The following is a 23,361-nucleotide window of genomic DNA, read 5'->3' as shown; positions in this document are numbered from 1 at the left end:
TTGAGATTTGATAATTTATTGTATTGTAAGTTATGTTTAGTGACTTGTCTAGTTCTCTTTTCTAGGTGTATAAAGACATTTGAAGTTGAGTTCTCACCAAATGGAAAAGTCTACAACCGTATTAATGCCAAAGACACAATATTCACTCTGTATGTCTACAGTCCAGGTAAAGTCAGACTGTACATAGTATTATCTGTCATGTTAATAGCATGTCTATAATAGTCAATAGTAGTAAATGTCTGAAAACTCAATAAGTACCAAAAATATGTAATTTGTTAGTGTGCACCTTCCCATCACAAAAAGAGTATATCTTTTTCAGTAGGAACTAAGTACTTTGTACAAGCCTTATTGTCAAAACAAGCATTTATTGGAAAAAAAAAAACAACCAGCAGTTATGAGGACATTACTAAGAACATTGCCATGAGTAAATTCTTTCTCACAGAAACCGAGGTCACCCAGACATAGGCCTGGTGTGTTCTCTGGAAGGAAAAGCAAGTTCTTTGTCTCTATTCCTAGCTGATGTAGAGGCATACAAAAATGAGAACAAAAAAACTTTCTCCACATGACCAGAGTTTGGCATTGTGCTGATTGTTTGGTAGCATGCTCAAAGCAAGAAAAGTCTGAGGTCTAGGCTCAATTCCAGTGGCCTTAAGAGTGTGGCAAATACAGTTTGTACAGTCCTCTTGGCACAGGGTGATAGGAGCAAACAGCTTTGTAACACTTGTTTTGTACCATTGAGTTTTGAGGTGTTAAGCTGCCCAAGTACTTCAGTTCAGCACACAGATAAGTATGAGTTCACGTCCACCTTTTGAGGAATAGTTTATTTATACATGCATTTATCGTGTTCTTAGCTGCAACAGAGGAAGTTTGCACTTTGCTCTTCACCTGGTCGTCAGTCCTGCGCTTACACCCTTTATGGTTTGACAAACTATTGAGGTTCTCACTTTTTAAGAACTAAAGATGTTCTTCCGTCAGGTAGTTTGTTCTAACATGTGAATACCTAACCAAAGTGAGATGCATCTCTTTGCTCTTTCCTACAGCTTTATTTTCAGATTCAACTAGCTGCCTAAGTTTTAGATATTTCACATTAGAAGGAAGTTCATCTGTGTCAACCGATCTCTTGTCTGAAAGTGATACTAATGAACTGCAAGCCAGAGAAGCTTTTGCCAAAAACAAAAGCTCATTTTAGCCCAAGAAAGACTTAGCATCAACAGTGGGCACACAATAAAGTTCAGAGCCATGATGTATTATTGCAACAGGAAGGCTGCCCAGGTTAGAAAAAATTGTAAATTATGGCTAAGGCAAATTTCTGAGATTAGAATCAATTATCATCTAGTGCTGCTCATCTGGAGAATGTGCCATATTTACTTGTTTTAAAAAAAAAGACTTCTTGAAAAAATTCCCACATCTTTGCAGCTTTTTTTTTTTTGCTAGATGCTTATTTCTCACTCATCATTTCCACCCTTTTTTTTTTTTTTCTTAAGGAAAAGAAAAAATACTAAAGCTCAGATTTAAGTCAAGTAAATAGATTACAAAAAACATATTGTTTGTGAAGTTGAAGTCCTTGCTAGTGAAGGCTGTCTTCTTTAAGCTAGATAAAGGATGAAAGCTAGCAGAGCTGCAGAATAGCATCTCACATACCTTTGGAGAAAGCCGTCCCACTACTGGAGTCGAACAGAGGATTTTCAGTCAGCTTGCATAATCGTCGTTCTCCTTTGTTGGTCCTGTCCGCATGTAACCTGTCCCAGCACACAACAATAGGCAGAATTCAAGTCAGAAAAAAGGAAAATTTCTGGAGATACCCTAGCCTTCTTTGGAAGGGCTGCTGGGAAGGCAGTCCCATGACTGTGCTCACAAGTCCTAATAACAAGAGAGGAGGTGCTCGATGCTAATGAAAATAAGAGCATTTGGCGCTGAGGATTTTATATGCCTTTTTAACTAGGCAGGTACAGGCACACTTATGTAGCGTGCACAACAGAATTAACTACTTCCCACAAACCCACATTTTATCAGGGCATTGCCTGCTCCACATCCTCTAAGCACCACATGTATCAGCCTTTCACATTTACCATTTCTAACCTTTTCATTTGCAGGAAGCTCAGTCTCCGGCTTTTACAGGGTGCATGCCATTGACTACTGGGGAAAAGCAGGCCTGTCCTCTGTTCCTGTGGAGTATGTTGAAGCTCTCAAGTGACTCTGAAGAGTGGTGCCTGGTTTGTTGACGGAGTGATGTATTCTTCCTGCAGATGACAACTCCCCAGAAAAGTAAACTCCTCCCAATCTACAGGGGGAGTATAGAAAGGACCTGATGAAGCAAGTTAGGAACGCAAGTCAGAAGCAACTGCCTCTATTAACTCTTCAGAGATCAAAGACAGTGTTATCAAAAAACCACTGCTGACAACAGTTATAGGACTGGCATTCAGTTTGGTAGCTAGAAATTATTGTTTGCTATTTTACACCAATCTGATATGCAGAACAGACAGATATTCATGAAGGTCACAAACTGCAGCAGGAGCAATGCCATCACTTTACTATATGGGCGAGGATGGCAGTAAAGGCACAAGGAGGACCTGTCTGAGAGTGAGCTGCCTGCTTCAGCTGCCTGACTGTATCTTGACGTAAAGAGTGATAGAAGAGCAGATGGCAACCAGACTTGCACATACAGATCATGAAGTGGAAGGTCCTGTCTTTCCCATCAGTTAAATACATGCTCCTGAGGGTTGTTTCAGAGCACTTCCACTCTTCTTAGGTGCAGGAGGTTCTTCTCCCTCTTACAAAGGGAGTTCCTGCCTGTAGACTGCATTGCGCCTGCTGCTTGCTGCCTTTGCGTAAGTCACCTCCTTGCCTTTGTGGAGGTCTTTGTGTTTGTACAGAACCATGAGTTACTGCCTCTTTAGGGTGAAGATTCTAGCTCCAAAAGTGTCTCTTCCTCTCCATTCCACTCTTACCTAATCTCGCTTTATACAGCCCTTCAGGTAACATCTCTCCCCAGCATGCTTCCCTTCTGGAGTTTCATGCTTAGACTGTAAAGGAGCTGAGGCTTGGCTTTGGATTCCCAGGAAAGTTAAAATGCTGGTTAAAGCCTTTTGTGTTATAGCATAATGCACAGTTACATTTAACAGAGGGCTACAGCTGACAACCAGCTAGGAAACTAATCAAGAGCAGTTTGAGTCTCCATATTTCAGAAACCACATGCTCAAGTGTGTTATTGCTCCAGATAATGAGCTACGGAACACCTCTGGCTGTCCTTGCAAATGCCAAACACTTTATGCAACAACAAAGTTCCTTGAAATTGCAGGGGTGTTTTTTCTACTCACCCCTCTTCACAGCAGCACAGTTTGAGCAGTGCCTTTAAAATGCTTGTAGAGGGAAAGATATTGCCAGTGAAAACAGCTGGAATGTTTTCCATTAGAGGAGCAACTTTGTCACACAAACATCTCCCCTGCTGCTCTCTTTGCTGACATCAGACACCTCACCAGCCTCACAACGAAGCCTGCATTTTTGATGAAACGCAGACAAAAAAAAAAAAAAAGTTTGCACAGCAGGAGATAGCTGAACTGTCTAAAATGGCTGCGTATTTACAGCATGGGAAAGAAACATACAGAATGTCAGTATTCAATGACACTTTCTAGTTATTTGTTCAAGTGCTTATACTAAAAGCTAGCCTTAAAAAATTTGACCTCAGAATTCAGGGGAAATATTTCTTACCTCACTGAAGTTTGACTGAGGAGTGATTGTTGCATCCAAATCTGCCAATTCCTTACTTGTAAAGACTTGTACACAACAAGAAAAAAAACATCAGAGTCTTCTTAGTTGGTAATTATACCAGTTTCAGAAAAGCGTCAGTGAGAAGTCCTACCAGAATGGGGATAGTAAAAATACATTTTAACATTGTTACAACTACATCCAAGTGAAGAATCCAAAAATGAAGATAAGTAGATCCACTAGATAAGATACAGAGTTTGCCAGTATGAGGTGGAACCACTGAGACACATTTAAGACACATTTAAGTATGAATAGTGCATCTGAAATGGGAATAATATAAAAGCATGAGAGGACAGTTAGGATGCCATATTTATGTAGTCTTACTATGATTTCCCTGCGTGGGCAGCTACTGCATGTAGTAGTAGTTTTCAATTCAAGGACTATACAATAGTTATAAAAATAATATTTGCAAAAGCAGACCTAAGAATATTGTAGATGCAGGTAGAATCTATTCTGTCAGGATCAACTTCAGCCACTTTGAAGTCACCAGCAACCTCTTTTAGGTCTCCTACATTAATCATCCAAAGTGTGGATGGTGCTTTTTCAAGTATTCACTGGCACTGGCAACTGTGCATGGAAAACAGCTGACCAAAAATGGTGCACTAACTGTTCAGAAACAAGTTTTACATACTCAGCAAGATTTATTTATTTTTCTACTTCTTCTTTGTTGCTTTAGTATAAACTTACTCCTTTAAGCAATGAGCAAATCCAAAAATCTGTAATAGAGGATAGAAAGTTTCTAGACTAGAATTTGTTCCCAGCAAGGTATGAACTTGCTGCTCTGGTCTTTTCTGTATTTCAGTGACTACAAAATCTGCTACTTACAACTTGAAACTTGAGTTCTCTATGACTGTTTGCCACTGACTGTCTCATGGGGCTTCTAACATTGCTTGCTTAGTCGTTCATTTCTACCATCTCCTCCTTTACTGGGACAGCGGTCAGCTTTCTCCAGTGCTTTAAGGTTTCATAAGTGCTGGATGTGCATAAATGATAAGTGGGGAGTAGCAGGTGCTCGGTGGTTTTTGTAGCTTCTGAGCCAAAGCAGCACTGCAGAGTTCTCAGATAAGTCATCTTCTGGCTAAGCAATAGAAATAAGAAAATCTAACTGCAACCTCAAGATAAGATGGTGTGCTTTTCAAGAGGCAAAAGCTTCTGAGATTGTTTTGCAACTGTTTGTTAAAATGAATACAAAGGAAAAATCAAGGGGATATTTTATATTGTTTAATTGTGTATATACTGGATTTGTTACCATCTTTTGTGCTGCACAATAAAACATCTCTGTTTTAGCAAGTATGAATCCTGCTAAAACAAGGTGCAATCACTGTGCTCTGGTAGCTGCTCAGTACTCTTATGTTAGTGGTTAATTATGAAGCACTGCCACTGTTCTCAAGGTATAGGAGCCTGACTGGTGCGAATTCCAACCTTATACAGAACTGAAGCATGGAGGAAGTGTGACAAAAAAAAAGTATGTCGAGGCTGAAGTAGGGCTTTAGACACATAGGTTTCTCAGCTACAGGTTTGTTTTTTCTTTATGCCCAGAGGAAAACTGGTTTAACATGTTATGGTATTCTACCATTGGATCTCGGGACTTGAGTGTCCTTGGTGTGAGGAGGTACACTGGCATCTGAAGGACAAGATCCTTGCAGTGTTCCTCCTGCTGTTGCACAATCTCAGCCTTTCTGCCAGCACCAAAAGACCTTCTGAGGACAAAACAACAGTCCTTTTCATTTGTAAACAGTTTTTTCTATGCTCTTGTTAGTGGAAAGTTTGTGCAGAACAGGAGGACTTGGGACCTGTAGACACGCTTAGAACCAGGAATAATAGACTGGTTTCCATTAGCCTGCTAAAACAGCAAGCAGAAGTGTGTCTGCCCTAGACTTACACTGAACATCAGATGCTGAACCCAGTAGAGCGAGAGTACTTTGGCTCAGAGCAGAATACACTTGTTACTACCTAACTGACTTTACTTAGCCTGTCAGTCTGAGAAGTCAGTGGAGAGAAATGGACATGAGCTAATTAGATCACTTCTATCTGTTTATTAACTCATCAGATCACACAGTAAGGTCCTGAATGTGATCTTGATGGGAATGTGTTTTCTCAGGACAAGGCAGGCTCCTGGGACATGTGTAACTCTGTGATGTAATCTCCCAGAGTCCCACTTGCCTTCCTGGAGGCACAATCTTTTGTGACTGGGAAGGGATTTTACTGCCTAACTCTTACAGACTGTGCCTAGTGCGGTAAGGATGTGCTTGGCCCTGCGTCTGGATTGTGCTTGCTAGAATGCCCAGCCAATTTGTATATTATAGTTGCAGACAATTTAAAATCTCACCTCTCGGTGTCTGGTATTCTGGTCTGAATGTCTTGGCCAAAGGTCAGGCTCCTTCATCTAGGGGCTTGTGTTGTCTAATCAGCTGTAATACAAGTCCAAAGTTCACAGAACTCCACCCCAATACTTCTTCATGGAACTGGTGAACAAGTGGTGAACATTAAATCGATTCACTAACCTTGCACTTAGTCCAGCTCAAAAGACTGGAATCTTTTAACACTCAGTAGTCTCTTATCTGTGTGGTTTTGCTTTTGCATTGCGTGCTGCTCTTCTGCTTCTGACCTTAACTTTAGGTGGTTCACCACCTTGTCCCCTTGAAGTAGTCTAATGTAGGCTAGAAAAGCAAGAACACCTTAATACCATAGTTTCTCTGCTGAGAGGCTTTAGAGTGCTTCCTGAGAAAAGAAAGCCTGAGAGACATCCCTGCATCCTGAGGATCGTGTGTCTGGCCCTGGGGAAATGTATTTAGTTAGTGTTTTACATGCTTCTCCTGCAGATAACAGTGGATAGTGTTCATGGATACAGTAAGAAAGACACTGCATGTCGCAGAAGCTGTTTTGTGATGTGATGCTCTGAGGCATTTCTGTATTTCATCCCGGTACCACAGACCTAATGCAGGGCTCAGGAGTGAGAACTGCTCAACTTGGTCTTATGTGCTTCCTCGTATTGCTGGCAAACTGCAGGGTTCAGCACAGTGTGGGGTGTGTTCTGTTCTGATGGTTTTATTCATAGGAACATTCTAAGTGAATTTGATTGCACTAAGGAATGTGGAAATTGTCAAAAATACTGACTCAGTTTACCCTTTTTCTACAAGGAGTTGTCTAGATATTATTTTTGTTCTTTTATCAATGAAAATGTTGCCCACAAAACATGCCAGTTGTGTACCTTTGTGTTCTATAGCTCTCAGGTACCAGAGACTGGATAAGAAGTCAGTGAAGAGTGTGTTATTGCCTGTGTCATTAGAAACAGAAGTACCTGCTCTCTTAAAGCAATGGCCCAGTGCTACTGAAAGGAACATTTGCTTTACTGCATTCTAGATTTGGGGTCAACTCAGAAATATTATTTTTCTATTCAGTTGTTCCAGAAATAATTATAGGACATTACCAGGCAGCAACGATCAAGCCCTGCTGGCCCCATGAAGGGCTGTGGCAGACCACCCTGCTCTCCTCCCTTCCCAGGGAGCTGCCCCGCTTCCGCTCTCCAGTGGCGTGCAACAGAAAGCAGTTATAGATGGGTTTTTTAAAAACTTTTATTGACAAATGCCACATTAGGTATTACCTTGAAAATTCAGATACCACTACTGTACTGCACACAGTTTACAAAATCCCCAACATTTTCATGTGTTTTTCAGAGAAAACACACTACTATGATTTATTAGCTGAGTGGCAGCTTCAGTACCAAGAGGTCTGGCTTCTGTGCTCAGGGGTAGAATCAGAAATATACTCTTAGCAGGCTCCTGCAAAGAAAGAAAAGAAATCTCAGCTCAGGTAAGTAAATGTGCAAAGTGTTCTACCAGCCTTTTAGCCTTTAGTGAAACTGGAGTTAACATCTTCCTAGACTACTGCTGATTCACAGAACAAGACAGGCTGTGTCATTCTGTACCTGTTCTCCCAACTTTTGCTAGACACAGACAACTGAGTTCTTAGCCCTCTGAACACATCAACACGATCCCATGAATATGAAGGGGCAAGGGGCAGGGATGCCCCACCATCCCCATAACCAGGTGTGATGCCAGTGCTTGCTCTGCCTTTTCCTGTCTGGCATTGCAGAGCACTTGAATCAGAGTGGCAGCCTCCAGCCCAGGTCCTCCGGTCTGGCTTAGTACAGGGCCTATCTCCAGGCAACGTGCTATATGTAAAGGGTAGCCACCAAGAAGAGACACTTTTGCACCCAGTGTAGCTGTAGAAATTAATCTGCCTACCACAGGAACAGCTGGAAGATCAGCTTCCATGGCCCCAGGAAAAAAAATGTCCTCAAAACGGGCCCCAGATATGCTCCATTAGCGTGTGTGTGAAGCAGCTGCTAACTCTCACTGCCAGCATACACAGCCAGAACTGCTGCTCAAAGCCCCTCATTGCTGCTGTTCAGACAGCATAGGACGCAAAATGAGCTAAGGAGAGGAGCACATTTCTCTCTGGAGGCAGGTTTCCTTCCTTTTCCTCATGGACGATGCACAAACATGAGTAAGATGCTGTTACTCAGGTGGCCAAGCCAACCATTTCCGACTATCAGGTTGTTGCACTCCAACCTATTTGATACAGAGGAGCTGATTCCCCTTTGTAACATGTCAGCGTCAGCACACAAGGGGAAACTTAAGGCCATGGAACAGGGTCTCTACCTCCTGTGGACTTGCCTTTTGCAGTGTTTTCTTATGAAGTTAAAAACATCGTAAACGATTACAGCTTGGCTTGCTGCAGCTCTGCCACACTGACAGCAAATGTGGTCACCTCCCCTGCAAGCTGCCTGTGCAGCCATTTCTCTGCGGGTTGGCTTGAGGTACCTGACTGCAGCACAGGCTGGAACTGGCCAGACATGCAGATCTCCTCCTGCTTCTGGCGCACAATGCGCTGGATGGCGGGGGGCAGGCCACGGGGGTTGCGAGAGAAGATCAGGGAGTAGCCATCATCACAGGAGCCGTCCTCCTTCAGGCTGCGGCAGGCGTAAGTAATGGCGTAGTTGTCATAGTCGGTGTCAATCACCCAGTAGTTGTCCCCTGAAACACAGAGCGTGTGTTTGTTACTGTAGGCATGGTAGACTGATGGCGGACTGGGCTGCGCAGCACAGAGAGGCCACACTTCTACAAAGGGCTGGGCAGCCTCCTGCAGGACTGAGAGTCTCCCACCTCCAGCACGTCTCCACCTGTGAGGTGAAGAACTGGAGCAGACATGGTGCAGCCTGAGTTGTGGTCACAAATGCACAAATCCAGGCAGTGGTAAGCTCTAGGCAGCACAGTGAGGAGGCAGGAAGAGGCACTCACCACCACTTGACAGATAGCTCGCCAGGCCCTGGTACGTCATGTACATCTTTGCAGGAGTGGTCGGGTCTGGCACTGTGTACTGAGCAGCCATGTCAGCACAGATTACCCAGAACCTGCAACGAGACCCGCAGGACTGATGGTAAGATTCTGGGTGAACCCCACTGAGGACTGGGCAAGCACCAGGCCAGATTCAGCTCAACACCCTCAGACACAGTCATCCCTAGTGCAAAGCTAGTCTGCTATTAAATGCAGCGAGTATGTGGCTCCATTAATGCCGATGCGTGGCTGCTCTGCTCTGGCCCCACTGTCTACAGAGCTGCCATGCTGAGGCTAGGCCAGGATCCAACCCCTCTGCTGGGAGTACCTCTCCTCTCCTTTCACCTTCCTTGTCTATTGGCACAGGGATGCCTGTTACATGCGCAGAAACAAGCACAGACAGCCTCTGCTGGCCAAACCAGTCAAAGTCTTTTGCCCAGACAATGGGAGCCTTGTAACTACCCACACAGACAGTCTTCTTCATCCTTTTCCGCTAATGGTCCTTATTCACACCCCTTTGCTTTGTGCCTCCCCACAGTATGGCAAGCATTACTGGATTTGTGAAGCACTGGAAGGCTCTCCATTTGCATTCTGTGGGATGTATTTCCTTCTTATGCTGCCTTTACAGAAAGAAATTCCCGGCAGCCTTTATATCCCACCTGGTCTCTGAAGAGTCCTTTCAGGAATCTTCCCACCCAACTGCATGCCTGCAAATCCTTCAGATTTGCTAGAGTGCCATGCTGTTAGAACTAAGGTCTGCAGCCACCTACTCTGCTCTATTATTCATGCAGTTAGGTAGTATTCAGTAGCTGATGCAGAACAGAACTAGCGCTGGCCTGCTGGAAGACCCAGACTGTCTTCTCCACAGGCAGAAAGCTATTTAATCCCTACATATATTGTGATCCCTTACAGTAACCATGACTGACAAGCAGAATTCTTAAGGTTCTTTCCGTCTGTCTGTTCAGGCACCACAGTGGTATCTAAGAGCTAACTGAGCGTTTTTCTCAGAAGTCTGCTTAATGCTATGTTGAATGATCAGCAAAAGCAATTCTTGCTTACGCTTGTTTCCTTCCCTTGATCCTCTGTGAAACCAGCACTGTTGTGCTCTCGTCTGCCTGCAGGCTTGCTAGCTCTTTTCTCTTGTCTGAGATTTACCTAATAGCTCCATATTCAAGATTGAGCTTTATAATTGAAACTGGAGGTTATGCAGTCATTTTTGATACATCCAGACCACAGCCAGGGTGAGAACTAACCCAGACTCAGAAGTCTAGCCATTAATGTACTGGCTTGATCCATCTTTCTTTTTGGACAAAGACAACCTGTTTGCATTGTGTGCATTGACAGATCACCATCCATGTCCCCACGCTGAGTACCTCATGGCAGCTGCTGGAACTATAAGTTAAGAAAGCTTACCCAAAAAGCTTCACCCGGCCCTTGGAAGAAGCTGTCATTGTGCCATCTTCCTCAACAGTGTATTCAGCAGAGATGTTATCCTGAAGGAAAAGGCCTTCTGGATCCTTCTTGGCCAAGGCATACCATTTCCCTGCATACTAAAGTGAAAGATTATTACTATACAGATTAATCACCACTTCAAGATTAGCACAAGAGCATTTCTATAAATAGCGTGCACTTCTACCAATTGCCCTGCCCAAAATGAATGTGAGTCATGTGGGTACAAACCATGCAGGTCCTGCTCCACTGTGTGGTAAACTCTTGTCTCGTGCCTTGAGAAGCGGGTCTCACAACTGTGCATTTCTGTCTGCATTTACTCTATCATTTGAGAAATGCTTGACACAGCTACCCAACTCTGAAAGCTTCTCCTGCCCTGGAGTGCCTGATGTGAATCAGAACAGTTCTAGTTACTGTTTAGCACCCTGCTTTTCCATGTAAGATTAAAATGCCAATAACAAAATGCATCCAGAAAGACACAAGCAACCTGTCAGGAGTCACTCTGGTGGCTGTCAGGGGCCACAGCTGGTCTCTTAACAGTGCCAACAGTCTACCCTGCATAGCCGGAGATGATACAGAGATGAAATGATGTTCTGGGGCAGGCCAGCAGCAGGGTGTGGTGTGGGAGAAGTGAGACTAAGAGGAAAATTCTTAGAAAAAAACATGGAGTTCCTGGAAATGCAAAAGCAATATCTAGTAAAATAAAAAAAAAAAAGGTGTAAGCGAGACAGTGAAAGGCAGAAAGGTCCTCAGAAGTTAACACTGTCCATGGAAACACTGGGGAAAGCTGAATTTAGCTGGGTTAAATTCGTTTGAGGCCTGAGCTGAATTTCAGCTAATAGAAGGCTGGGTGTAACAGTGTGACATCCCTGACTTACGGGGCCAGCTTTTCCACAACGCTCAGAAGGTTAAGGAGTAACAAGGCAAGCAAACTGTAGAAGCAGCATTTGAGAGACAGCGTTGGGAAAGAAGTTAACCTCTTGGTGAGGAGCCCTTTTAGCAACCTCCAAGTTGGAAAATGAGTTCACATAGCTAAGCTTCTTCACACATACTCTATTTACCAAGATGAAGTAACCGTAATTACCCTTTTTGGATCAAAATTGTCTTTCACAGAGAAAGAGTCCACTGCACAGGTCTGAGCTAGGCTATATTCAACCGTGGAGAGGATTGATGCCAGGAAAAGGTATTGTGCGTATTTCATTCTGCAAGACAAAAGCAAATGGGCAGAGTTTTATTTCATGCACTAAATGTGGATAGCTAGTGCTATGCCTACAGATTCTATATATATAGCTCCTAATTTTAGCTAGTTTTGAAGCTAGTTTTCTTCAACACTCCAGTACTGTACTGTTTATTGCACTGAGAAACGTGGGTCATTGTGGAGCCTGATTCCAGCAAATCTGAGCTCCATTGGCAATTGCTTTGCAAGATAATTTTGCTTGACAGTAGTAGCACTGCAGAAAATAATGTTCTGATGAATTCTGATATAGCATTGTAGGGTGGAAGGACGTTATTCCTGAGTATGCCCATCACTTTGAAAACAGCAAAGCTGTGTTCAATATGACCAGTTCTTGTCAGTGAATCAGGTTCCTCCTAGAAAAATACATCTTAGGATTGTTTAACTTTACATCCGCCTTACAAACATAACAAATAATAGTTCATTTCTGGAGCTGGATCTGCCATTGCAGATCCAGCTCCAGAAATGATCTGCAATCACAGCTACCAGATGGCTATGGCTATTTTACTTTCCCAGGGCATTCCATTCTCACCCATACCTCTGTATGTTCGTTCCTCACACTTTGGGAAGAGAGAGCAACTGCATATACATTCTTACATAGTACTCATCCCTGAATATCTGCTCTGATGCCCCCCAAAAAAACACCACAGCTGCTTGTATCTTGCTTTCAACATCCAAACAGCTATCAACCCAGGTCTTCCAGACACCCAAGCAGCTACTCTGTTCCCAGCTGCTGCCGTGCAAGCTGCTCTTTCCTACTGCAAGATCTGCTGATCTGTCTCACCTCTGCTGAAGAGACACCTACCTGTTGGGTAGAGGTGCTGAAGATCCCTGAGATTACTCTGCTTCAGTCTTCAGGCTGAAGTCAGCAGGAGAGTTTTGTGTCAATTGCCCTCCAGCTGCCTTTAAATAATGAATCTGCAAAGTCACTAATTGGTTATTTTTGCTCATGTGCCTGAATAAAACGCTTAATCTGGATAATCCATTATATAAAAACCAACTGTAATCCTCACACTGGTGTGTCTGACTGCTATTCTAATACAAACACAGCTTTTACATAATGGAAAAAGCTGTCCAGAAAGCTAATAACTTTGCTGATGTGATTGTACCACACCTTTGTCTCATTGAGATCTTCCTGCTTCTTACACGTGTTGGGAGAATAAGCACTGAGCATTAATCACAAACTCATGGACCATACATATTCATCTGCACAGGCACATGTTCATATTTGATTACTTGTTTGGAGCAGTTATATTTTTAGCCCTTCCAATATCTGCATTATCAAATGAGGATGATCCGTCCAGGAGCAGACAGATGTTATGCATTGTCTGCTAAAATGAAACCCTCTACTAAAAAAACATATGCAAAAAAAAAAAAGATTTTGCCTTTATATAAAAAATGTTGATAGTAAAAAGTGCCTGCCATTCTTTCAATTTTCTAAAGTGATCAAAGGTTTTTCCCAACTGTACCGGCCGGCTGTGTACTTTTTCCAACTACAGTCACCTGGATAGTGTTAGAAAATTTCAGCCACTCCTTTATGAGTTGACTCACTGTTGATGACTTCTTCCATTGGGCTGATGGGTGCTGGAAAGACTCAGACACTCTCACTAGGGATAACCACAGTTTCTGTCAAGTAAGGCCAGGGAGTCTTGAATCTCCAGGTGCTGCTGAACAGTTTGGGCACTGGCAAAAAGGGTAAGGCCTTTTGGATGTGTGGTCTTGTTGCAGTGATCATTTGCTTGCGCAGGAATTCCTCAACAGAAGCATACAACCCAGCTCTCTGGCTATCTTGGTGTATACTATCTTGCTTTCCAAGCAGCTTCTTCAGAGGCGCCCATTACGTAGGAAAGACAGTGCTAGCTTTCTGCCAGGGGAAACTTTGGTTTGACCTTTGTGCAACTTCCATTTATATTTCAGAAGGAGACAAGGATACTTGGCATCTGCAAGTCTGGTGGAGTGACTGAGTGTACCTTGCTCTTCCAAGTGAGCAGCATGAAATTGGCTTTGAGTGTTTGCTTCGCATGCAGAACCTTCACAGGCACAGCCTTCCTAAAATAGCAGAGGTTTGCTGAGCACAGGCATTAAAACAAAAGACTTTGGATTAAACAAAAATTGGCTTTCAAGCCAATCATAGCCAGTACTGTGGTCAGGGTGAGAGTGTGGGAGAACATGGCTAAAAAGACAGTCTAGTCCATGAGTGGGTAGGAACTCATTCAAAAACACCCTCTGTGGAACATTCCTTTTATGACTCTAAACGTCACTACCAAGCCTTTACTAGATCCCTGCCACACAGAGGTAATGTTGGCAACTGCCAATAAAATATCTGTAGGCACTACTGAAATGTCTGCTGGAGACTGCCCTGCAACACTTACAGGCATTGCCCTTCCCACAAAATGGTGATAAAGGTACTGTCTTCTGCCTGAGAGGTGGGAAGACTGCATGGCAAACTGCGCAGTAGAACATGGAGATGCTAAAATTGCTGTCTTTTAGCAACATCTTGGGCAAGTTCATCTGGGGTTACTGCATACCTGAAACTTGCTCCTGGTTCAGGATCCATCTGGGTTGCATATCATGTGGAGATTGGGGCAGATTTCAGAGGTGTGCTCATGCTTTAGGAACCATCGGGAGAGCAGACAGGACAGGGTTTTGATCCTCAGCACCTATGGGAAGGGGATAGCCTGTGGAGCATTTGGAGATGGTCACCGTTAGGAACAATAGTACTTCCTTCCCTGTCTGTTGGTGGCTCAGTTCTTCCAGTGACAAGAAGACATGAAGATGCAGGGAGGTGATGCATGCCCAGCTGATCCAACAAGGCATGGGGCACTTCACCTTCTGCCTGGAAACTTGGTGGTTTTGTTTTCTAGAAAGGTGCCAAATAGCCATTTTCCAAAATAACCCTTCAGCTGCAGCTGTCTGCTCACCATTTGTTCTGTACCTCAGGGATCAGCAGGGTCCCCAACACTGTGTGTGAAAGTAACCAGCTCTGTTAGTTCAGACACAGCAGCTTACCTGCAGCCTTGTCCACATGCTGTACAGCCCTGGGACACACTCCTTGCCTTCGCTTCTTGTTCAGAAAAAGTTGCTGCGTTTAGGAGTGGGAAGAACATTAACGGAAGTCTATAAATGCTCGACAAACCTTGTCAATTTCACTAGCTGCTTTGTGAGAGGTTAGGTGTCCACCAGCTTTTCAAACAACCCTCCTTGAAATAAAATCTGAGCTCAGAATTGTTCTTTTCTGCTCCTAAATGGTGACTTAAGAAAGAATGAACTGCAGCATTTTCTGTAAATTAGAATGGCTTTGAAACACTTATCACTTCATCTGTTTCCAACAAAAGAGATTAGTTTATGTCCCTGTGAGACATAGGTGACACTTGAAGCCATGCTTAGGTGACCACTTAATCCCTTGGATCCCTTGGAGATTATCGACATGCTAATAATAGCTAATCACAGCCCAAGATTTTGGTTGGTGACTGCAACATCTGTCACTCCATTACTTGCTGCTTGGAGAAAGAAGAAAACAATATCAAACTAACCTTCACTTTAACAGTGTTGCTGTAGTGTATGCTGGGCATATGAAAAAAAAAGGGGAGGAAAGCATCAAAGTATGCTCCTGGACTGGTTAAATTTGATGTAACATAAAGTGGATCTTATGAGAACAAAGGTGCACTGAAGGGTCTGGTTGTCAAAGAAGACATCCAAGAGTATCCTTCAGGCCTGCTAATCAAAACTGGCTATTGTTTATACACGAGGTGCTCACACTAAATAGAATGTTTGGTCCGTTGTTCTAAGCACAAGAGTCTGAATGGCCTACAGTAAAGCAGGATTGCAGATGAGATAATTAGTGGCCTATTCTGCCTATCCTATGAAATACAGAAGCAGCAGTTTTGGTTTTCCTATCCCCAACAGCCCCCTCCTTATGCCTTATTATTGGAATAAGCGTTGGGTAAACTGTTCTGGGAATTACTGCAATTGCACTGCCTGCTCAGATTTAGCAACATGCGCTAGCTCAGCAGCTGATAGCATAGTCTGAGATCTCTAAATAGCCTCCAGCATCAGGCCTTCAGTTCCCTGCTGCCCACAAGGCAATTAACTTGTGAGCTTGTTTACCAATGTACTGGAGAACAATTGCCAGTAGTTGGATTCTGAGTTGCCCTTGTTAAAGACACAGTGGTGGTTATTGTGCTATAAGTCAGGAGGATTTCCAGCTGTAGCTTCACTCCATTTCATGCTGCTGGGGATGCAGGGCATCCTTCTGGGGTTGTCATACATGTGCCCACAATCCTGGAGGATCCATGTCCTCACACCGGGTCTGCCCAAAGCCTGAGAGGACGATGATGGCCTGCGTGGTTTCCTTGCCAAGGCAGGAAGAAGGAGAATGGAGGAATTCTTGTGGTGGCAGGCCACATAAAGGCCACTGGATGAGGACTTTGTGGTTTCTGTTACTTCTTCTCCAAAATGCTGATCTTTCCTGACAAAGAGTGGTGCAATACTGATGACAGAAAAATCACTTGAAGTTTGTTCCTCTGTGATTCAGGGGTAAGGTTACTGGGTGTGTTGCGTCATTAGATAAAAAAAGCAGCATAAATCACTGCCTCATGACTATTAAGGCACAATTTAAATACTTCATTGCTTTAAACTGAAAGGCATTCTTCCTTTCTGGAATATGATAATGACATTCCTACTAAACGTATTGACCAGCACTTTGCAGACCAGGGGTCATCTGCTCTTCTGCACATGAACACACAGCCCAAGTGGAGATGGACTCGCACATGTTCCTGGCTTGCAAAAGAAAACAAGAGGATGCAGAAGAGACCAGAAGCCAACCACAAGATGCGGTTGACCTGGGGGGTGTCCTTTTCCATCCTGCCCACCCCTGGGAAGCAGGGGAGGAAAGCATTAGGCTCCACCACTTTTCGTTGCATGCCACTCACTTCAGTGACAGGTGCAGCTTGAATTTCAAAAATATGAGGGACATCAGCTTTTTTCTTGCAGCTACTGCAAAATTTTTGAGACCTTAGATGGGCTGTTTCTCTAAGATCTACTGCCCAGCAACAGATGAGTCCTGAATGTCTTTTCTTTCCAAGGCTGCAATACATTTGGTATTACTTATTATAGTATCATAGAGCCATATAATTTTTTGAGTTGGAATGGATTCTTAAAGGCCATCTAGTCCAACTCCCCTGCAATGAACAGGGACAGTGACAGCTCAGTCAGGTGCTCAGAGCCCCATCTGGACTGACCTTGGATGTCTCCAGGCATGGGACATCCAGCACATCTCTGGGCAACCTGTGCCAGTTCTTCACTATCCTTTGTCGTAACATTTTTCTCCCCTCCAGTTGCACTGCCCAGCCAGGTTGGATTTTTCTCATTTTGTATGCACCAAGAGCAGAGTCACAGTGGTTTCCATAGGACCATTGTCACAGGTCTGGCCACAAAACTAAACCATGGCTTTTGTCCCAAGCCTTGGCAGCACAGAATGAATGCAGAGGTGGCTACATTTCTCCTGAAGTGAGATGTGAACGCGCTGATGATCTGCTGGCCAAAGAGTGGATCATTTTTTTTGTGCTGTCACCTGTTTCCTGCACAGCTATGCAAAAGACGGTGTCAGCTTGATCAATAAACTGCTGAATTTTGCTTCAAGTCAGAACAGTTTCCCAATGGCCTATTGCTTCTTGGTACAAAGAGATCACTACCCAGCCTGGGACAACTTGATGAAAAACAGACATTTTTTTTTACTACAGAAGTGGATTTTAAAAATTTTTTATTATTTCCTAGCATTTGCTACTAGACATACTACTCAGTATTGTATGTCTACTTTTATTACTACTGAGCTGTGCTATTTGTATATGTTGACAGATTTATTCATTTCAGTTGCAACATTTGTCTCCAGACAAAACATTTGTATTTTCTGCCAGTGCCCTGGTGCCTAAAACACAGAGGGCACCTGCTCCAGCACAGGAGTCTGCCTTTTCCAAATAGATGAAGGTGGCATCTGCAAACGTGCTGGGAATTAAGCTGTCTGGAGCTAAGGTCTTTGCACACAGAGGCAGTCTTTGCATATCTCAGTAACCAGATGTTCTTCTCCTGGAGAGAGATGGGAGAAAAGGGGCTGTCTCCTTGGGACAGACCAACCCCCTGCCATGCTGCTCTGTTAGGTAGCAGACTAGAGCTCATTTAATCCCCTCTGTTTTTTGCAGGATACCTCCTGAAGATGAGAAGCACAGAGGTTAAGAACTGTCTTTGAAGGAATAAATTACGTGTATAGCATGGTAGGTCTAGTTCATGAACCAGGAATGAATCTACAGGCTTTAGCCTTGAGTCAACCAAGGTGTAAGGCTAGAACATCATATACTCAGAAAGCAATTAATACCTCTCAGATTTCTCCAACAGGATATTTATAGCTCCTTACATGGCATCTCAAGGTGGTTTACAATAAGATACTGCTGGCACAGGGCTTGAGCAGTTCTGAATAAGCCTGGATGTTCACTGCAAGCTTGAAGATGGATTTAAAAGCTAAAACCAGAAGCACAAATTAACAAAGCCAGGGGAATCTGTACTTGCATGCAGCCAAAGACCATTAGTCAGGCACCTGGCCTTAGCAAGCATTAGAGGACACTGTTTCTATCTGCAGCAGAAGGTGGAAAAAGACTAAGGAGGAAGATTTATATCACTCTGTTCTCCAAGGGGAGGGTGATTGTGAGCAGGAGGCTTAGTGAGTCACAGAGCTAGAGAATAAGCCAAAGGTGTTTGCATACACTTGGATTTCAGCTTTCAGCTTTCTGTCTGCTTTCCTTGTGGCCTTTATTATATTGCTTTAAAAAACAGGGGAAAAAAAAAAATGTGGCAGTATATTATTTTCAAAGCTATCAAAAATGATTAGATTATTACTTTTCTTCATGGAAGATTTTTTGTCTCTTTTATAATTTAAGCAGATGACCTTCTTTGAAGCTGCAAGACCTGAGATAGGTCAAGTCTTCCACAGATAGGAAACCTCAACATTTTCACCTTGTCATGCTATTTACCACAGAGGGCACTGAGATAACAAAGTGATTTGTTTTAGAGAGGAATCCAGAGGCCCAATCGACTCTTGAGGTCCCAACATGTTACTAAGCGCTAAACGCAAAACCACATTTACATTCATATCAGATTGAACAGCAAAACGGAAACGCTGGGAATTGCAGTATTGCTTCAGAAAGGAAGCTACTAGTTCCCATTAAAAATATTATAACTGAACGACTTCTACTGAGGAGTGAACGTGAAGCATTCCTTGGCCTATAAGGAGAGAAAAGAGTAGGAGTCATGACTGTTGCAGTCCCACTGCTGGAGCTGCAGCTATTCCGTACTTCTGTTTCCTCATTTAGTCAGAGTTGTCTGTCCTTTGAATAAGAGCCACTCTCTGTGAGTACATGGCAGGGCCCTGCACTGTCATGTTAAGCTGGAAAGGCATGTCCACAAGCTGCTTCCATCTTCTTTATCTTGGCATGCCATCAGATTCTTTGTAAATGTACAGAAACATCTTCCCAGCCTGATTTCATTGTCCTTGCACTGGGAATTGCACAGCATCACCTGCTCCTGTCTGAATAGCCAAAAGCAAACTCTGACACATGCCCCACGAGATCTCTGCAGCCTTGATTTCCCTCCTCATGACAGCACCCTTAATGTGTCATTCCCCAAATATTTCCTTTCTCAACAGTGGATGCTCAAAGCATAGATGGACATTTTCTGACAGTTTTTGTCTCATGGCCTGTCTCATCATCACTCTTTTTATCCACTATGCTCTCCACGCTCTCTATATTCCTTCCCAAGTTTCATTCCTTGGCTGTTTCCATAGTTTCCAGTTTCTTTTGTGTTCATCAGCCCTTTTCTTCTTAACTGTTACTTTGTCGTCTTTTCTGTTCTTTCTTTATTCTTGAATTAACTGGAGTTAGTTTCTCTTCCCCATCTGTCCTTTACTAAGCAATACTAATATTACTTCTGTCTTTATTTCCATAGTGGCTGTGCTTTCTACAAATCACTTTTCTTGTCTGAGATGCTGCCCTCTTGTTCTCCAGGCATTTGCCAGTCCTGAGTTTTTCTTAGAGCCTCTTCTCTTCATCATTTCATTTCCACTTTTGGGTAGACCTGAGCACCTACATTATGGCACTAGTGGTCTGCATTTAGGTTTCATATGTTCTATTAATGTTATGCACAGCTTATTTGGGAAAGGCATTTACAGAGAAAGTGCAGAGTTTGGAAAAAGCTAGTGGGGGGCAGCCCTGCTAATGGCACAGGGTTGGGGCTGGATCACCTCTAAGTTCTATTCTATGATGAAAACTAAGAGTAAGAGAATCTGTGCATGTTTGAAATGGAAATAAGGAGGATGAGAACAAGAAGTCAACTCACCATTCTAGATTTGGTGTACTTACTCAAAACTAGGCCACGTGTCCAGTTTTTTGGTATAGCAAAAATGTCTTTTCTCAAAGATCTCTTGAAGAATAAGAAGCTAGATATCCTAAATTCCAAACATACTTATGTGCTGGAGTGTACAGAAAGGGCTGCTAGTTTTGAACACCAAGACTTCTGGAACACTGGCTAATGCAGGGCCACACTCCTAGACACTGCTTTTCCCTTTGAGAGAAGAGCATAACATCTCTCTTAACAGCAGACTGTTATTAAGGAAGAAAATAAATAAACATTGGCATTCATCTAAAACATGATTTAAAACTTTGCATTGAGCTATTTTTTGTTTGTTTGTTTTCCTTCCTGCTCTTCTTTCATCCCTGGTCATTCTGGGCTGTGCAGCAGTGCTATCTAAGGGTGCTGGGGCATGGCTGGGGTGGAAGGATCCCAAGCAGCAGCTCCCAGATTTCACTTGCCAGCCTCAAGGGACTTCCTTTGAGTAGGGAAGCTGGCTGGCTCCAGGCTAGGAAGTAGACCCTGGCTCTGGAGGGGTGAGGGGCATGGCCAGCATCCTTACTGGGCGGAAAGCTTATTCTTGGACACAAGCAGGTGGCATGAGAATATTACTCAGTAAATCAGATAAGCTGCAATCTTGTTATGCCAACGGATGAGTAAGCCTGGAAGGTTTGAGTGTAACTGCCAGTACATCATCCTGTAAGGATAATGTCTAATCAAATTAGCTACTTGCAATTCCCCTCACCCCCCTCAGCCTTTTGGTTAGGAGAAAAACATTGTTCCTATGAAGGAGGGGCAAAAGGATCTTCAGAGCTGTCATCCCCAGCTTTTGCCATCACTTTTTATTGCTTTATGGGCGGTATTGGCACCATCTGCTTCGGGCACAGTCCCATAGATGTCTCTCACAGTAATGCTTCCCTTGGGCAGAACGTTTTGCTTCATCTCCACTGGATGGTTTTCCTTCGCAATTTGAGCTCTCGGTATCGTCCATCCTAGGACCACAGAGAGACTGTGATACGTGTTATTCAGAGGATAGGGATTTTATTCCAAGGGACTGCCATTTATTTTCCCAGCTACCAGCCATTGGGGCAGTTTAAACATTTGAGGTTTCCATCTGAAACTGCATTTAAAGGACATCCAGCACAGCAGAGGGCTTATGCCAACTCTGCAATTCAGTTTTAAAGCTATTAAAAACAAATGTGTGCAGCCACACGTGCTCAGATATTATTATGCTATGAGAGCCTAGTGCAAGTTTCCTAAAATAGCAGACTCATCCTTCTTCAAAATCCTCCATTGTCTGCCTAAGCCCAATCAAACAGCATTATCCAGATGCAGGCTTAGTCTGTACCCACCTCAGTTATCATTGTTGTGCCAATACAGTCCCACAGTAGTTTCCCTGAAGACCAAGGGAACACCTGCAGCCTGTGCTCTGTGCTTTAAATTTAGTGTGTGTCAGTCCGTCTTGATCCAAGGGGTTTACTCCGGAGCTGCAGGCTCCCTGTGTATTACTGATTCAGATTTCCACCTCCTATCTCTACCTGCCTTCAATTATACTACAGCCCTAGCTTGGCTTAATCAGTTTCATCCCTGTTTCTCCACTCTGTGGCTATAACATTCAGTACTTCAGGAACTTTGGTCTTTCCCCAGTAAAAGAAGTCTTATCTTAATCTTAAGTTTCAAATCTTGCATGCTGGGGAAGGAACTTGGATCCTTTATGTTTTGAACCTGCAGTGTCGCTGTTGGATACTGTTTGTTTTTCTTTTAATCGTTTCAAAACAAAAACATTTATCTTGAACTGAACAAAATGTTTTGTACTGAACAAAGTACAAAAGTCTGCAAGACTGAGATCTAAAAGAGTGTCAGCTTTGATTCAACACAAATAGTTTTTCCACTTGCCATTGTCCAGTTCCCAAATCAAAACCCAAAAGTGCATATAATGATTTATACACTCCTTAAAACAGTCACCAAACTTGTTTACGTCAGCTTATGTGTAAAGAGGAAAGCCTGCTTGCTTGGAAAACACCATATGGTGCCAATCCCAAAGGACCTTCTGTTCAGACACAGGGCATCCTGCACACACCCTCCAGCTGCACAGATCTGTGCTGTGATATCCGTTTGATATACAGGCTGGTTGTTAGACATTAAAACAATTTAGGGAAGTGGCTGGGAGCTCCCAAAGAGATGTTCCTGTCACAAAAGTGACCTGGAACAAGGAAAGTCCAAGAAAGAGAAGCTGCCATGCCACAGGATGCTCAACTGTAAGAGGAACTGCACTTCACCTCAATCCATTCTCAAAATCCAGATGGTAGGAATCTTCTATGGGATATCAGAATCCAAAATGTCTGTGTTACTCTCCTGAAAAGTTCTTTAAATACTTTGACCTTACCTGGTTCTTTCCACTCCCTGTTGGTATGGGATGAAACTCAGCTGTCATCTTACAGCATGTTGGAAGGTTCCCAAGTTGGTACTGAATGGAGGTGGAGGTCTTGAAAAGCTGAATAATGACTTCGGTTTTCATAATGAATCATCACAAAAATTACTCCTGCAACCTTACAGTACTGCAAGTGAGGCTTTTCCTGGTGTCCAAAAACTGGTTTCTTCACTTTTAATAGGTCTGAGATGCAAGGGAAAGCTGAGGGCAAGGGAAGCTGAACTCTCATGAAAAGATGTTTTACTCCACCTGTTTCATCCATACCTCTTCCAGCAAGCAAGAGTCATTACGTGTGCATCACTTCTGACAAGAATTTGCTTGGAAAAGGATAGCATCTTTATTTCTTGAGGTATCTAAGAGAAGAAAAGAGTGGTGTTTTTCATTGTTTTCAGTATTCCCCTTGTTGTGGAAGCCCTTCCAGTGTGGTTCCATTATTTTCTCCTATCCTGTATGTCCAACATGAGAAACAAGCTGTTTCCTTCTTGTTAGTAGCCTTTTATACACTTATACTTTCAAACTTATACTGTTGTTTTTTGTTTTGTTTTGTTTTGTTTTGGGTTTTTTTTGTTTTTTTGTTTTTTAAATGGAGATGACTCAAAAGAGAGATGACAAACCTCAGTCTTTTTCACTCAGAGGTCACCTTTTCCCATTGTCTTTCATGAAACACACTTGTTTAGAAGAAGTTGGTGTAATGTGTTAGGCAACAGAATGTTCCTCCAAATAGACACATACCCTTTTCTACACATAAG

The 23,361-nt window shown here is 43.2% G+C and overlaps 2 protein-coding genes across 12 annotated transcripts in view; one reads left to right on the top strand and one right to left on the bottom strand.

Annotated features, from left to right (window-relative positions):
* The window catches only part of IDUA (alpha-L-iduronidase), a 49,652-nt gene extending 44,561 nt beyond the window's left edge, over positions 1 to 5,091 (top strand). For all 4 annotated transcript variants that reach the window (XM_042822820.1, XM_042822819.1, XM_042822821.1 and 1 more), the window contains 2 exons: positions 66 to 166; positions 2,094 to 5,091. In XM_042822820.1, coding sequence (XP_042678754.1) covers positions 66 to 166; positions 2,094 to 2,194 — 202 coding nt within the window. In that variant the 3' untranslated portion in view covers positions 2,195 to 5,091. The remainder of the gene's footprint in view (positions 1 to 65; positions 167 to 2,093) is intronic.
* A 2,239-nt stretch (positions 5,092 to 7,330) lies between these two features.
* On the bottom strand, positions 7,331 to 21,714 carry LOC122162600 (purpurin). 8 transcript variants are annotated; one of them, XM_042823039.1, is made up of 8 exons: positions 14,316 to 14,940; positions 13,758 to 13,836; positions 12,593 to 12,705; positions 11,638 to 11,755; positions 10,518 to 10,654; positions 9,069 to 9,181; positions 8,592 to 8,804; positions 7,331 to 7,547 (listed from the first exon to the last, which is right to left on the bottom strand). In XM_042823039.1, exons 4-8 carry the CDS (start codon positions 11,752 to 11,754, stop codon positions 7,537 to 7,539), a joined length of 591 nt encoding a protein of 196 aa, XP_042678973.1. In that variant the 5' UTR covers position 11,755; positions 12,593 to 12,705; positions 13,758 to 13,836; positions 14,316 to 14,940; the 3' UTR covers positions 7,331 to 7,536. The 8 variants fall into 8 exon arrangements, with proteins under 8 accessions (XP_042678973.1, XP_042678968.1, XP_042678972.1 ...); XM_042823034.1 differs by adding an exon at positions 21,534 to 21,714 and having other exon boundaries at positions 12,593 to 14,869; XM_042823038.1 differs by adding an exon at positions 21,534 to 21,714 and having other exon boundaries at positions 12,593 to 14,447.
* Between the last annotated feature and the right edge of the window lie 1,647 nt (positions 21,715 to 23,361).

The sequence above is a fragment of the Centrocercus urophasianus genome, unplaced genomic scaffold, assembly GCF_019232065.1.
Source record: "Centrocercus urophasianus isolate 14NV4802_14NV808 unplaced genomic scaffold, USGS_Curo_1.0 seq_21, whole genome shotgun sequence".
NCBI classification, from domain to species: domain Eukaryota; kingdom Metazoa; phylum Chordata; class Aves; order Galliformes; family Phasianidae; genus Centrocercus; species Centrocercus urophasianus.
This window is presented reverse-complemented; position numbering and strand designations above follow the sequence as displayed.